Source organism: Plecotus auritus, assembly GCF_963455305.1.
Source record: "Plecotus auritus genome assembly, chromosome: 6".
In the NCBI taxonomy this organism is placed as follows: Eukaryota; Metazoa; Chordata; class Mammalia; order Chiroptera; family Vespertilionidae; genus Plecotus; species Plecotus auritus.
The window spans coordinates 148,021,015-148,037,730 of NC_137773.1; the positions used below are offsets into that span (position 1 = coordinate 148,021,015).

General features: G+C 46.7%; 1 protein-coding gene across 1 annotated transcript in view; it reads right to left on the bottom strand.

Annotated features, from left to right (window-relative positions):
- Positions 1-1,154: 1,154 nt before the first annotated feature.
- IL20RB (interleukin 20 receptor subunit beta) overlaps positions 1,155-16,716 on the bottom strand; it is a 31,145-nt gene continuing 15,583 nt past the window's right edge. Inside the window, 4 exon segments of the mRNA XM_080674025.1 lie at positions 1,155-3,536; positions 8,955-9,097; positions 13,754-13,904; positions 15,987-16,111. Of these exon segments, the coding sequence (XP_080530151.1) occupies positions 3,435-3,536; positions 8,955-9,097; positions 13,754-13,904; positions 15,987-16,111 (521 nt within the window). The 3' untranslated portion in view covers positions 1,155-3,434.

The window sequence follows — 16,716 nt, forward strand, 5'->3', positions numbered from 1 at the left end:
GCCTGAGGAACACCCCCAGAACGTCAGTCTAGCCCCGGGATAGGCTAGATATAATGTAAATGTAAATACAGCAAGCAGAAGCATTTTTTGAAAAGTCATGAGCCCATAAGAATACACAAAAGAGCAATGGCAGGAGGGCGGGGGGTTAAGAGGTAGGAAAGGGCAGCACAGAGGAAAGATAGGAGAGTGAGGCAGAGGCCAAGGCCACAGCAGGAAGAAAGAGCTCTGTGAGCAGAGGGAAGCCCCTAACTTTCAGATGAGCACGAGTGAGGAAATTGCGGCTCCTAACCTCTAAATCCACTAATGACAGTGAAGGTTTGTGAGGGGCCACGCCCGTGGAAGTTTTGTAATTAGTTCTCTAGGAAATTTGTCTGAGCTTTCCTTTATCTCAGCGAGTGGAAACAGAAGGAATTTCCCAGCACTCAACACAAGGTGGCGCCAGACACCCGTAGACGTAATGAGATCCTCCCAGGTGGGCTCAACTGGCGAACTTTCCCTGAAGGAAGTGAGTCACACCGGATTGAAAGGAAACAGATCTGCACCCACAGGAAGTTAGCCTAAGAAAAAATAAAGCACACAGAAAATAAAGGTAAAAAAAACTTTAAGAGATGGGGTGGAGTAGCACAGAGGTAGGCAGAGAGTCTACAATCCCTCTGTAGAAGGATTGTTTGGGGTTTTTATTTAATGTTGACCATATTACAGATGTCTCCCATTTTCCCTTCCCTTGCCTCCCTCCACCCACTGTAGAAGGATCTTTTCTTTTTTTCATATATTTTTACTGATTTCAGAGACGGGGAGAGAGCTAGAAACATCAATGATGAGAGAGAATCATTGATCAGGCCTCCTGCATGCCCCCTGGTTGCAGGGGGATCGAGCCTGCAACCTGGGCATATGCCCTGACCAGGAATCGAACCGTGACCTCCTGGTTCATATGTCGACGCTCAACCACAGAGCCACGCCAGCCGGGCCCCACTGTAGAAGAATCTTAAAAGAACTTAGCCATGGAATCCTTGGCAGGACAGGTGATGGGCAGGTGCAGAAAGATTGCAAGTGGAGCAGCTGGTGAGGAGGCTGATGCAAGCATTCAGGTGACACTGGGTCTGACTTGGGTCTGGAAATGGTGGTGGAGAAAAATGCTTCTGATTGGTATATTTACATTTACTAGTATTCTTTATTGATACAGTGAGTCAATAAGCCCAACACGACTGAATAACAAGACTAAGTATAAATGCACTCTACCCACCTTTTTTGAGAATTCATTGTATTAGCATTTGCTCTTTTGTGTATCCTTATGGACTCATGACTTTTCCAATTTATTGTCAGTTGATGTCAGCCAAGATTCTCCTTTGGGATGCTCCTTTTAGATTCTCCTTTTGGGATTTTTGTTCATTGGACCCTGACGGCAGGACTAAGAAAGCTGGGCTTGATCCTGGGTTCAGGCCCACTCTACTGGGTTGAGCAATAGCAAGGACTGCAACACATGGTCAATCTTCATTGTCATCCAATTGGAGTTATTACTTGTGCCCCTTTTTACTGTGAAAGTGTCCCAGAAGGGCGGAAAGGAGGCCTGGGGTGTCAGGACATAGTGCTCCAGGAGAGAGAAGGACGTAACCAGCTACAGAGAAGGCAGCCCCTCTGGGGACTAGCTTAATGTCTGGTGTGTTTGGGCTTCAATGAATGTATTTTGGGGACCTGAGAAAACAACAGAATAATCAAGAGAACTTTCTGTATACCCACATATCCCAGCAAGAATGGATGGGCCCTGGGACAACTGTGAGAGAGACTCAAGCAAAGGGAAGTCATGGGTCATTTCTGGGTTCTGGACTTGGACAGGTACAGAGGGACAGTGGCCAGAGGGGAGAGGCTGGGAAGAGGGAAGAAGGAATGGGTTGATAAGAATAGTTTTTATTTTTGAAAACTGAAAATATATTTCCAGTGTAAGCCAAATATAAAATTAACAAAAACTCTTCACGAAAGAGTCAAACAACACAAAAGTATACAAAATAGTACAAAGGAAAAGATCTTCAAGTATCTCATCTTCCTAGAGAGATCCCATCCTTTCATCACTTGAAACCCCACCAGGTGGAGAGAGGGTTGTAGGCCTCTATCTTGTAGGGGGAAACACCTGGTTGAGGCAGTTAGATGGTCCCTACTGGGCTGGCTGGAAGGGGACCAGGAAGTGGGCATGGAGACAAACCACTCAGAAGCTCCAGAGCTATTAGGGGTGGGGGCTAAGAAGGGAGAGGCACAGGCCTTGCCCATCAATCACTTTGCCAAAATAAAACTTCCCCCCTCCATTCGTTCTCTGACCCTCTTTTCCTCTCCCAGTGAAGTAGAGGGAAAGGAAGAGGCTTCCAGAGGCAGGCCTCTTAAGGAAAAGAGATCCCCAAAGGGATTTCCTTTGGAGTGAGGCCTCCAGGAAGACCCAGGAGCACCCTGACCAGGGGAGGCTTTGGCCAGCTGCCTCAGTTGGAGTTCTCATGTGACCAGAGGCTGCCCCCTTATTCTTCTCCTGCCCCATCCCTGACCTAGGGTCGCCCCTATACCTCCTGACCAAAGGTTGTCTTCAGTGGCCTCTCTGGACTCAAGGTCCTTGATGTAACTAGAACCCTAAAGATCACTTTTTTGGAAGAAAGAAACCAAAATGATTACCCAAGGTGACCCCTTCCTACTTTTAGTTCTATGCTTTAACAACTCTACAGGAAAAAGGAACATAGCAAATATCACACTTATTGACGTCCTTCTGCGTTGTCGTCTCATCATAGACACACATTTTAGCTGCTGTCCTCAATGTGCACACACTATTTACCGTTTATAGTATTTCATGTACTCACAGCATTCCCGCACGTCCCAGTTTCATTGTAGGGCAGGCTGAGCCATTCACCTCTGCACAGGCATTGGCTTAAAGTGAAACCAACACCATTATACCCATCCTTCCTTTCCTTTTCAAGGTTTCCTCCAGGAAAGTGGGATCTCCAAACCCAAGTGGTGTATAGAGTCTCTGATCATGCCTGCTATACTTTTACATACTGCTCTTCAGAAGAGCCGAACCAATTGTAATGTACAATGTCACCAATTTCCCTACAGCTCTGCCAGTGCTGGATATATATATGGTATAACAGTGGTATAGTTAATCCACCCATTTCATAGATGAGAAAACCAAGAGCCAAAGAGACCAAGTCACTTTCCCAAGGGTCATTCAGCTAGTGGATGGCAGATAGATCCAATTCTGCAGGCACATCTGCCCCCACTCAGTGCTTTGTCTGTCAAACCACTCTGCCTCTGACAGTTGCTTCTAGAAATGGACACAGAAGGCTTTTCTGACTTCTCTTGTCCTGGGAGGAAAACAGAAACACAGAAGCACAGCCTTTCCCCCTGTGTCATGCAGACCAGGTTTCTTAGCTTCATCTGGGCCCTTCCCCAAGCCTCCTTGATCAGGTCCTGAAGAGTTCCTCAGAAGACAGCACTGTCGTGGCACAGGCTTCCACCTCTTCCCTTCTGCAGCTGATTAACTTCTGGGGTGAATTGGTGATTTTCTGAAAAGTAATTCCCATTAATATTTATTAGATGAATAGTAGTACTAAAATAGTAGTTGTAACACTATCACAAAAACCCCAATTATTTGGTTAATTAACGTTTAAGCAGCAAAAGGCCCCAAAACAATTCTAACTCCTAGATCAGGGCCTTCCAGCATTTACAGAGATGTCTCCCAGTCCACTGAACAGCAGATCTGCTGGGATCCAGCTTCATCAGTGCTCCTCTCTCTGGGACCCTGCCTCATAAAAGCCCAGAATGTAATTCTGGTAAAAAAGAAAAAAAAAAAAGTCTAATTTTATTCTACCAGAGAGCTCTGAAAATAACGACCTGGTCTGAGATGCTCTGCATACAGCACCTAGCAGGGTGCCCAGTCCAGAGATGGCGCTCCTGAAACACAAGTCCATTTCCTACTCATATTTCATGTTCCTGTCATCTTCTCCCAGGGACCCCAATACATAATCAAAACCAGTTGTAAAAATGCAGGTACCAACTTTTCAGAGGGACACTCCTCAACCATTGCTAACCTGCTCACCTCCACCAAGTTCACAAGGTCCCCCAGTTATCTCCCTTGGCCCTCCCCTTCATCACTCCAAAGAGTGGCATGTGAGCACAGATAAACAGGCACAGGGGTTTCCTCCACCTCTATCCCCAGGAGACATCAGCTTCAGTCAGTTGGCCTTGATCCTTGTTTGTAAAGAGGCAGCTTCAGGGGATCTCACTCTTAGTGTCTCGGGCAGATCATGGGAAAGGACAACGCCCACACAGGGCTCACTGAGCAGGGCTACTTTTGTGGAACCCACCACCACTTCACAGCTGCTGGCCCAGTTAGAGTCTCAGGACACTGGCTACCTAAATCTGCAGTGTTATACTTGATTATTTTTTAAATTCTGGAGCAGCACTGTCCAATAGGAATATAATGTGAGCTACAAATGAAATTTAAAATTCTCTAGTAGCACATTTTTAAAAAGTGAAAAGAAACAGGTAAAGTTAAAAGTAATAATATATTTTATTCAAAATAAATATCATTTTAACATGTAACTAATAGAAAAATATCAATAAAATATTTTATATTCTTTTTTTTAATGACTCTTCAAAATCCATTGTGTTTTATATTTACAGCACATCTCACTTGAGACTCGCCACATTTCAGGTGCTCAACAGTCACATACGGCGAGTGGCAACTGTACTGGAGAGTATAGTTCTAGAACATTAAAGTAAAACAGCACAACCCCAGAATTTCAGAAGGTGCAAAACTGTTGTCCCACAGGTTAGAACAAACTTTTAAGCAAGGTTTAGCTGACATATATCAGTTTGAATTCATTTTCAAAGTTTAAAAATCAGAAGATTTCTCATTAAAGATTTTTGTTTCTTTGTTTCTCACTTAAAACTTGAAGATCTTGTAACACTGGCTCATGTGCATTCCCTCTTGGCAGCATCCTGCTGGAACTGAGAAGCAGCTGTCTTGTTTAGTTGGAACGTGTTTGCCATGGTCCCCACCATCTGACCCTATTGAATTACAGTCATTGCACTGCACACTCTTTTTTTTTTTTTTTTTTTTTTTTTTTTTGTACCTATCTGGGCCCCAGAGGCATCTGATCTCAGAAACTCCATTTTCTATGAAGCACACAAAGTCATACTTGGGATGGTCTATTGAAGAATGACTAACTTGGGGCCATCTTTATGGGGCCACCCACATTAGAGTGGAATGCGACAGCAAGAAGAGATAGAATAAAGTGAGTCATTCTCACTTTAGCACCAAAGCCTCCATATTCATGAAGCAATTATGGATGAAAGACAAGGAAAAGAAATTATATTTTTAGATATGGAATATATACTTAGAAGTCTTAATATAATTTTCCTTGCATATGTGTTTCTGCTTTAGAATCTTACTTGGTGATATCAACTTGAATGCAAAGACATTCTTAATGGTATATTTCAGAGTGCAGTCATCACCAACTATAAAATTATAGATGTGGACATGAAATATTTAATCCAAACAGATAAATAAACATTCACAAACTCAATGGGGCTTTCTTCTTTTTTTTAGTTTCATTCTTTTTTTCAATAGGGCTCTTTAAAGAGTTGTCAAGGATTTCCACTTGGTAATTTTCCATGGCTTAATTGGAAAGATGTGTGGATTTTGCAAAGATGGCTGGAAGTTGCTTTTTTAATAGTTAGAAAGATTATCTATAACTAATGCAAATGTTGAAGTGCAGCTAGACTATACCAAAGTCAAGGCTGAGAGGTAGGGAGATGGTGGTGGTGATGGACAACTCCAGAATCTGTTTGGGATTTAATGGATGCTAGTGATCTACTTCTCACACAGCACTAAGGGAAATGCATATACTCAGATAAGTTTTCCACTTAAAAAACCTAGGGGGAAACAGTAAAAATTAAAAGCCTCGTGGAACGGAATGCATGTAGGAACAGACAGTGAAACGATGTAGAAAGGATGATAAGGAGAACAGAGAAGCAAAAGTTAGTCCAAGGTAGTGATATCTACCTCCTGTGGGTGAAAGTGGCCATACTCTCATAGACTGTCCTTGTCTCTGGTTACATCTAAGTTGTTTGGGTTTCTCCAAAAGCTATTTGTAGGGTGTGGCTCATAATGCATTAGGATTCCTAGGACTTCTTGTCATTTGAGGGCTCTTCATGTGCATCTGAAATTCTATAAGGAACTGGCCCTTTACATGGTTCTTCCCCTGAGCCTTTACTCTGTGCTCACTAACAAGACACTGGGTCCTGGAAGGATTCTAGTGCCCCTGATCCTAGGGAGGAAACTGCTGGGCTGATGAATGTAGGGCCAGAAGAAGAATAATGAGAGAGGGTGTTAGAAATGGAATGGCCTGTGAGTAGAGGGTAAGCATGGGCAAGAGTTGAAAGGAAACCATAAAGGGTGACTGCTTGATGGAATCCAACTGAGAAAGGCTGAACTGTTCACCGCGTCTGGGGAAGAAGAGCTAGTGGACCTGCCCGAGCCAGCAACGCTCCCCTTCCATTATCATCATTTTGGATTGGTTCAGGCTTGCCACTTTCACTGCAAGGAACCGCTTCTACGTATGCCAGAGGAGCACCAATCAAGCCAATCTCCTACAGATAACACCTTCAAAAACTGATCAAAATAGAAAACTAGCTTCCTTTTTTTTTTAATATATTTTATTGATTTTTTACAGAGAGGAAGGAAGAGGGATAGAGAGTTAGAAACATCGATGAGAGAGAAACATCGATCAGCTGCCCCTTGCACACCTCCTACTGGGGATGTGCCCGCAACCTAGTTACGTGCCCTTGACCGGAATCAAACCTGGGACCCTTCAGTCCGCAGGCTGACGCTCTATCCATTGAGCCAAACCGGTTTTGGTGAAAACTAGCTTCCTTGAGTCACTGGAGAGCAACCATAAGTTGACACTTGGAAGAAGGGAATGTCACTGGGCGAGTTTCCCTTTTTTTACAGTTCCTTGTCTGAGGGCAGTTCTCTCTTGCTGCCATGAACAATGACAGTCCTACTGGCTTGAAGAACCAGAAAACAGGTATTGGGTGCAAACACAAAAGTCAGAAAGTGACAGGACCAGAGTTAAGTGTTAATGGACTAAACATTCCAATTAAATGGCAGAGATTGTTAGAATGTTTTGTTTTGGTTTTTTTTTGAAAGGCTAACTATATGCTACTATAAGAGACACACTTTAAATGTGAGGACAGAAATAAGTTTAAAGTAGAATCTAAAAAGAACATACAAACAGTAAGCCAAAAAAAGGCTAGATTGATATCAAGATAATGAGTATTGCCAGAGAAAAAGAGGGACATTTCATGATGATAAAAGGCCCAATTACTCAGGAAGATATATCAACCATAAATATCCAAGCTCCTAAAACAGAGCTTCAAAATACATGAAGGAAAAACTGACATAAAAGGACAGACACCACCACACTCACAGTTAGAGATTTTGTTGTATCTCTCTCAATTACTAATAGAACTACACAGAAGTGTGAACAGTATCATCCAACATTTTGACCCAATTGATATTTATAAAACACTACACCAACCACTGCAGAATACACATCCTTTTACACTCCAGGGAACAGTGAGCCACCACCCCCCCACCCCCCACCCCCGCCCCGCCGAGTTCTTCCTGAAGGGAATGAGGCCTGCCCTGCCTCCCATGTTTGATATACCACATTGCCTTCATGGTTAGCAGTAAACCATTTAGCAAACCATTCAGACTGGGCTGGAGGGGGTCTGATGAAAAGCACATTGCTAAGCTTTATGAAAAGGGGGAAATGAAAGGAGTCAATACTCTATATGCGAAGCCTTAGAACAGTGCCTGGTGCTTAACCCTGTACTAATCTCAGCTAAAGTGATAACTGCCTGGAAGTACTGGAGAGAAAAGGAGAATGGGCTTCAGGTAGCAGGGTGGAGGGGTGTCCTGAAGACTGCATCAGGGAGAACCGTTCCTCCTGCGTGGGGAGAGTACGGCCCTCCCTCTCAGAGCCATGCAGCTGTCACAAAAGTGACTCCTGCCAGAGCGATTCCGGGCTGAAGCAGAACTACAGGAATGTGTAGCTGGAAGGCAGTTCCAGCTCCAGTTGCTTCTGAGGAGCTGGCTACTAACCCTCCTCCCAGGAGAGAGCTGTGAGAAGAAATCTCTGAGGTGATAGGAATGGGTTTGATTTTGTTGTTTTGTTTTGGCTCTGTGTTGCTTTGTGTGTTCAGGTCTGGCGGATGGGCACAGGAGCCACCCAGATGGAACATGGGGGTTAGGGGAAGGAGGCTGTTGGAGGCCTGCTTTTGCTTCTCCCAGTCCTGGCATGGGCACACAGGACTACCCACCCTGGAGAGCCTCAGACCTGTGGGCCAGTGTCCCCAGGAGCGAGATAAGAATCCTGGGCTTGCAAGGAGCTAAGAAAACAGATGGAGATCCTAACCTTTGGGGCAGGTCCAGATTGTTCCTGGCCTCCAGCCAAAGCAAAGCACAATCTATGCCTCCCACATCCACACCCACGCACTTCACCCTGAGAACCAATGAGGCTCTTGGCAGGTGAATTGAATATGTTGTGTTGGAACAAGTTACTGGATGCAGCTGCTGTTATAATCATGGGAAGGGGCCAAGAACCCTCGGCAGACCAATCTGGAAGGGTTATTAGACTGTGACTCCTGAGCTGCCGAGCATCCATAGCTGTGCTACACCTCTGCTCGCTTGGCCATGCCAGGTCCTGGGGGCAAGCAGGAGTGGCCTGACTGAGGAGGGTCCCCACTCCCTGGAGAAGGGAGGATTCTCTAGCCTCTCTGATTAGAAGTGAAGTCCTGTGCATGCTCTTCTGCCCTCTTTGCGCAAATTCTTGTCAACCAGGAAACGTGTGCCTATACCCAACTACAGCCCAAACTACATCTGGTCAGTGCTGAAAGGAAAACAGAACACTTACCAAAGTGTCAGGGAGCACCACCACGGGGCAACAGGAGTATCGGAGCAGCCGGCCCATCTTCCAGATGGAGAGCGGCACAACCACAAGGATCAGCATGAAGCCAACAAATGCAAACAGGGCCAACGCCAGGGGGAGGGTCTCTTCTGGAAATGCAAAAATAAGAACAGGCTTAGGAGACACAGTGAAGATGAAATCTCCAAGCCTGGGCCTCCCTCACATTCCTGGAACTGGCTCTGCACATGGCCAAGATAGCAGATGCCAACATCCTGAGATTGGTTGTATGCCCTAGTGACTGAAATTACCACCACTAAAACCATTTTTCTAGAATCCAGATTGAGGCTTGGTATCCAGAAAGCCCCAGGGAAGATTAAAGTCATTTTCTTTGGAAAAGGGAGGAGCATCAACTGTTAAACCACTGGCTGTGTTAGCATGTTCAGGACCTTGGGGCCATGGCCAGGAGGACGGGCAGAGTGCCAGACCCCCGGCAGGATGAGGGGGTGGGGGTGCTGAAAAAGAACAGCACAGAAAGGAACTAGGCAGTAGGTGGTAAAGTGTTTCACAATTTGCTCTTGGCATTGATTCATCTTTGGGAGGAAAATACTGAGTTCAGAAAACAGTCACATGATAACTATGATATATCAAGCCCCTACTATGGCTAAGTGACTTACCCCAGGTCACATAGGTAGGGCTGGCTTCAAAGCCTGCAGTCATTCTAACTAAGTAAATGGGTAAGAAAGTACCAAGTGGGAAATCTGAAGATGCAGAAGGGGGCATGTGTAATTTTCCCATCATGTAACTGGAAGCAACTCATGTATCCCCTCTAGGCTGCACTGCTCACCTGCAGTGTGAAAGGTGGCACAGCCAAAGAGGCTGCAGGGAAGCTGGTGGCCTCACATATGTGGCTAGGGGCACTGTACTTTGTTTCAGTGCTTTTGGAAAACATTTTGGCAGTATACATCAAGAGATACACAAATGTTCACACCCTTTCATCCACTCCTCTGAGTACATTCCAAAAACATGATCCCAAGAAAGGAAACAATGATATGCATAAAGCAGTTCACAGCAACATCTGGATTAGAGCATCGGCCTCATAACCAGTCTCCCTCTGCCCAAAGGGGCATATCTACACTTCCCACCACTTCCAGGCATGCTCTGTGCATTTTCTTCATAGCTCACAAGGGAAGCTATCTCATTTGTTTACTTATCTGTAGCCATCTCTCTAACTAGAAGGTAGGAATATCCCTGCTGTATCCCAGGGAATAGACCAGCAAGTGGCACATTGTCAGTGCTCAATAAATAGTCATTGAATGAATGAATGAATCAATCAATAACCATCATCTTCAAAAGCAAATGGAAATGACCTAAATATCCAAATAGGATATTATTTAATTTACTAGTGACCCAGTGCACAAAATTCGTGCACATTAAAAGGGGATTAATTAGAGGAAATAATTTAATATTGCTATTTGCCCTTTCTCTATAATAGAAGTGTCAGAGATGAAAGAAAATTAGTAAAATGTATATAAAAACCTTCCTCCTGTCAGAGTCTGGGGCTCACCATGGGACCCAGAGTCAAGTCCCCACCCACACACATGCACCTCAAAATCACGTGAGACTCAGACCCGGCCGCACCCCCCCCCTGGGGTAGATCCAGACCTAGCCAGTCCCAGCCTTGTCAAGCCCTGCCAGGCAGGGGGTGTAGCCTCAGGTCCCCTGGCCCGGTGCCAGGATGGGAAGGGGGTGGCCTGAGGTCCCCCAGCCCAGACCGAGGCGGGGGGTGTGCCTTGAGGTCCTCCGTCAAGCCCCGCCAGGTGGGGGACACAGCCTGAGATCCCCTATCAAGCCCCACTGTGTGGGGGGCATGGCCTGAGGTCCCCTGTCAAGCCCTACCAGGTGGGGGGGTGCAGCCTCAGGTCCCCCAGCCCAGCACTGGGAGGGGGGCGCAGCATCAGGTCCTCCATCAAGCCCTGCTGGGCGGGGGCACGGCCTGAGTTCCCTCGACCCAGCACTAGGGGTGCACCTTGAGGTCCACCATCAAGCTCAGCCAGGCAGGGGGGCGCAGCCTCAGGTCCCCTGTCAACCCCCACCTGGTGGGGGTCATGGCCTGAGGTCCCCCAGCCTGGCGCTGGGGCGGGGGGAGCAGTGTGAGGTCCCCTAGCCCAGCACCAGGACGGGAAACACACCTTGAGGTCCCCTGTCAAGCCCTGCCAGGTGGGGGGCACAGCCTGAAGTCCTCTGTCAAGCCCCACCTGGTGAGGGGCATGGCCTGAGGTCCCCTAGCCTGGCGCTGGGGCAGGGGGAGCAGCCTGAGGTCCCCTAGCCCCGGACCAGGACAGGAAGCGCACCTTGAGGTCTCCCATCAAGCCCTGACGGGTGGGGGGCATGGCCTCAGGTCCCCTGGCCTGGAACTGGGGCGGAGGTGCAGCCTGAGGTCCCCCAGCCTGATGTCAGGGCAGGGAGTGCAGCCTGAGGTCCCCTGTTAAGCCCTGCTGGGTGGGGGGCACAACCTGAGGTCCCCTGTCAAGCCCCATGGGGGCGGGGGATGGTGTAGCTTCAGGTCCCTGATGATTGCTCGTTAAGGCTCCTTATGGGAACTTGGCCTCAGCTGTGGGTGCAGCCATCTTTGTGAGGGAGTGATGGTCAATTAGCATATTTCCTCTTTATTAGACAGGACTAGACGCCCGTTGCACAAAAAGATTCATGCAATAGGCCTTCCTTCCCTTGGCTTCCAGCACCGGTTTTCCTCCAGCACCCGAGACCCAGGCCTTCACTCGGGCCGGAGTCTGCTGCCTTCGTCTTTGCTGCAGCTGGAGTGCCGCTCCTGTAGATCCCTTCACCCCCCCGCCTCCCTCTCATAGCAGGAGTCCTGCCCCGCCCGGCCACTCTGCGCCAGGAGCAGTTGGGCAGCGGCCATCTTTGTCCTTGTAACTTGTATTTTTCCTCCTGATTGGCTGGTGGGCGTAGCGAAGTGATGGTTAATTTGCATGTTTCTCTTTTATTAGTGTATATTATGGGACATTAGCATGGTAGGTTAGGAATTCCGCTATTAAAATGAGAATTAATAGCCTTAGCCAATTTGTCTCAGTGGATAAAGCAACGGCCTGCAGACTGAAGTGTCCTGGGTTCAATTCCAGTCAAGGGCACATGCCCAGGTTGCAGGCTTGATCCCCAGTAGAGGGTGAGCAGGAGGCAGCCAATTAATGATTCCTTCTCATCATTGATGTTTCTATCTCTCTCTCTTCCTCTCTGAAATCAATAAAAATATTTTTAAAATGAGAATTAGGATATACACAAGCTTGTCCACTACAGCATGGTTTGTAGTGGCAAAGATTGAAAGCACAGAATATACCTATTATCAGAGGGATAGTTATATATATTTTGGCACATATATATTGGCTTATTCTGCATCTTTTTTGCAAATGAGGTAGAAACATGTGTACTGACATGAAAAGATGTTCACAATATACTACAGCAAAGAAGCAAAAAACAGAACAATAAGCACAATAGTGCCATTAGTGCCTGTGAGTACTGGTATCATGCAATAACTTGCAAATTAAATGCTAAGCTTGCCAAAATAAACATTCTCAGTGGAAAACATGTACCTCTTACTTTATATACTTCAGTGTTGTTTCAATTTTTAACAAGCTTGACTTATATGGTTTTAAAAAGTAGTATAAAATGGTAATCAGGAAATCCATCTGGGAAATGTGATGGATATTTGTGAAAAAGCAGGCACAAAGCCTATGTGCAATCCAATATGTGTCCACATGTGGGCAATGATGGAAGGATGACACCTTTCTGGAGGGCAATTTGGGAACAGCAGTTAAAATCCAATGTGTATGCCTCTGACCAAACAACTCCACCTCCAGGAATGTATCCTTCAAGTCTACCAGCAAGGGGATCTACGTACAAGGTAACTAATTAAAGCATTGCCAGCAATAGCAGAATATTGCGGGGGGTGGAGGGAAAATGAAATACCCTTCAATATGGAGCTAGTTAAATTAGTTATATATACACAAAATGGAATACTACATAGCCATAAAGAAAGATGAAGGAGATCTGTGTAGATATGGAAAATCTATAAGATATATAAAGTGGAAAAGACAAGATTCAGAATAACAAATATAAAATGCTATCATTTGTGCTAAAAGGAAAGGTAGAAAGGGGAGCCTCCATGTGTATTTTATATTTTTTGAAACTAAACATGCAAAATAATAATTTTTTAAAGACTAAAAAGTTATATACAAATATGTCACTAGAGGTGTTTTAGTGGCAGAATTGTGGGATGTGGGGTTTTGTTTCTTTTCAAAGGGTTTTTAAACATTGAGCCGTTTTAGACCATAAAAAATGTCAATGGAAAAAATTTAAGTCAAACATGGAGTCTATAGACTTCCCATAGGCCCTTCCTAGCTAAAAGCAGCTGTGATGTACAGTGAGCTGTCTCCTCATAAGACTGACTCAGCCCCTGACTGCCTCTCCAGCCACCCGCCTCTGATTCAACAGTAAATCAGTCTTGCAATATCTGGCCTCAGGCCTAGGGACCTTTCAGGGGAAAGTAAGTTCCAGACAGTGGCTCAAGGGACCGCCACCCAGCCCCAGAGTGGACTCTTGCCTATAGGGGAATTGGAGTGAAGCACACCTTTACCATAGGAACCCATCCAGCCTCAGAAAGCAGATCTGTGAGGCCACGGGAGACTGGGAACCAAAGAAACACAGCAGGCAGCCGAGCATCCTCCGGGGGGCGGGGAGAGGGGCTGTCACCTATGCAGAACCCCAGGGAACAAACAGGCCATCCTTACCTTGCACCTTGACACATTCTGCCTGGCTGAAGGCGCTGTGCCTCCCGATGGCCTTCACGAACGTCTGGGCCTTCACACAGTACATAGCTGCTGGCTCCATGGTTTCCAGGTGCACTGGAATGCCCCTGCTCCTCACTATTTTGACATGTTCCTTTGGGAGACCAGAAACCAGTTACACACTGAGGGAAGCAAGACAAGAAAGAGAGAGAAGAGCCAGGGAAGGAAAGCTACAGCTATTTCCTTTCCAGGCTGCACACAGAATGTTCCATTATTCATTCATTCATTCATTCATTCATTCATTCATTCATATCTGTTTATTATGCATGTACTATGTGCCAAGCACTATTGTAGGCACTGGAACATAGCATAGAACAAAGAAAAGTCCCTGCTGTCCTGGAGCTTACGTGGGAAAAGTCAGATGATATGTAATATTTATCAGGTGGTAATAAGAAAAAAAATGGAGGACAAGAAGGTAGAGTGATGAGGAGGCACCAAAAAGAATGGTTTGGGAAGATCTCTCCAATAGGATAACGTGGACAGAGAAGTGGAAGTTGGAAATACTAGTAGGACTGAGCTGGGGGGATAAGTGCACAGGAGCAATGGAACCAGTGGGCAGTGCCTCCTTACACATCCACCCATCCACCCATCTGTTAATTCATCTGTACACCCTTCCACCTCTACCCACCCCTTGAGGCCTGTGCTCCATGTCTAACCCTGTGGAGGCTTGTTTGGACCATGCTTAGATGACCCAGGGTATATAATCCTCTCTCAGCATGGCCCTCCCAGTTACCATGGGTGGAAAGAAGCTCCATCCAAAGAATCTGAGGGAGGAGCTGTGTGTACCCTCCTGCCTAGGCCCTAATCTGTCCCCGCTTCCCCTACTCCATCTGCTTGGCTGGCAATGCCATGTCCAACCATTGTCAATGCCCATTCCACCTACCCCTACCTTCCAGGGGAAACTATCCAAACTATAGTCCCTGTTGAGTGGATACAGAGGCATATGCCCTTCTTCCCCAGACACTGTTATGTGGTCAGAGGTACCCCTAGTCTAAGAAGGGTCCTCCATCAAAGGCCAGGCAGCAACCTGCGACTCCTAAGCTTGGCCTGATAAGATAAGCAGGACCAATCAGATTTCCTCTCTTGGGAATTGGTCTTGAGAATAATTGGAGCTAGAAACAGGGACTAAGGGGAGAGGACACAGTGATGGGGTGGGGGGATTAGGCCTGAGAGGCCTTGAGGGATGGTGAGGCACAGCCGCAGGAATGTGTAGGAAGGACTGACAAGGAATCAGGGCCTGGGAGTAAGCTGGAGAGAAGGCCACAGAAAGAGTGCAATAGAGAGGACCCACCAGAGGAAAGCAGGGACTCCACAGGCAAGGGTCCTTGGGTAAGGGAGGCTGTGCTGCAACCCAACTCTGGGCCAGCTCTGTTCATAGATTCTATCAGAACCCCTTATTTCACCCTATTAATCCTTATGATAAAGTCTACCTTTGTCTGTGGTAACTGCAGTGGGCTTGTCACCATATCAGCTTGGACAAAACTTCCACAGGTCTGACTGTCCTCTAGTTCCTTCTCAAGTTCAACCCCTTCTGCTGTTGTCGCTGCTGCTGTTTGACCATTCCCTCTGGGAGAGCTGACCTCCCACCCATCCCAGCCTGCAGCAGCAGTCCCACAGGGAGGGGAAGCACCCCATTTAGGCATCCTGTGTGACCCACTGGCTCATAATTAGGCAGGGTTATCCAGAAGCCAGTTCCTGGCTCTCTGCCCTGACTTCTGCACCCTACCCAGATACACACCCTCAAGAGGCTTGTGCCAACCTCATGCATTTTTGAAATCTTTTGGCTGATCTGGAACACCCTGGTCTGCAGTACCTAAACATGCCAGGCTGAGAAGACAAGCTGATGAGGGGGGAAAATGTATTGAAAAAGTACTGTGAATACAACTGTGTTAGAGTTTATAACAAGGAGTCAGCCACCATACTTCAGTAAAGCTGGCCTGAGAAGGCTCCCAAGGCCTGGGATGGAGCCAAGGCCTGGGTTGGAACCAAGGCAGTTCTTGAGGAGGAGGCTACTGGGATTGTCAGCCTACTCCCATCTCTCTTCTTTCCCACACTTCACTCAGCCTGGCCACCCCATACAATGAGCACTGCAGGGCCAGCTTTTCTCAACCACCTCTCAGAGGTCTGTGATGCCTTCTCCAAAGTCTGACTCAAAGACCAAGGCCAGAAGTCTTACCTTAGTACCAGGCTCCCTCCTCCAGTAGGCCACGAGGAACTCAAACTGGGGTCCCAGGTCTTCCAGCTTAACCACCAGGTGGAAGCCATCCTTGGTGACCTCCATTCCTGGTGGGGTTAGAATGGCTGTTGGCAAGAAAAGAGAAGAATCAAAGCCAGTCCCAGACAGGACTGATTTCTGTTCTGGGAAACCATGACCAGTCATGGTAGAAACATGCTAGGCTCCTGGGATGGGAAGGGGTTGGCTGTAACTTCACATCATGCAGAAGCATGTCTAACCAATATCCTCCTGTACTCAGCAGGTGCTCAGTAAATGCTTTTTGAATTATGAGCAAGTTTTTAAAAATGACAAAGATTACTACAATTCCCATGGATCAGTGATATGTTTGATATTTCAAACATCAGCAAATCAGCAGCCTGTGAGTGGGTTGGCCATTCTGTCCTCAGCCCAAGTATTCTTCATCTCATATCCTTAATGAAGGATGTCAGAAAACCAGAGGGTTTTACAAATTCCAATAACCAACTCTAGAAATTGCTGGATCCCAAACAGATTGGCCAGCAGTCCCCATGGATATTTTCCCATCAGCAGACTGAGAACAGAAGGGCCTACCAGGCAGTCTCTTGTCCCTGGCTAGTGATGATGAAGCCATACTTGCCTCTCAGATCCAGACACTGCAGGAACAGGGCACCCTGATTGTTGGCCTTCGCTTGAGAAATAGAGTATAGTCTGA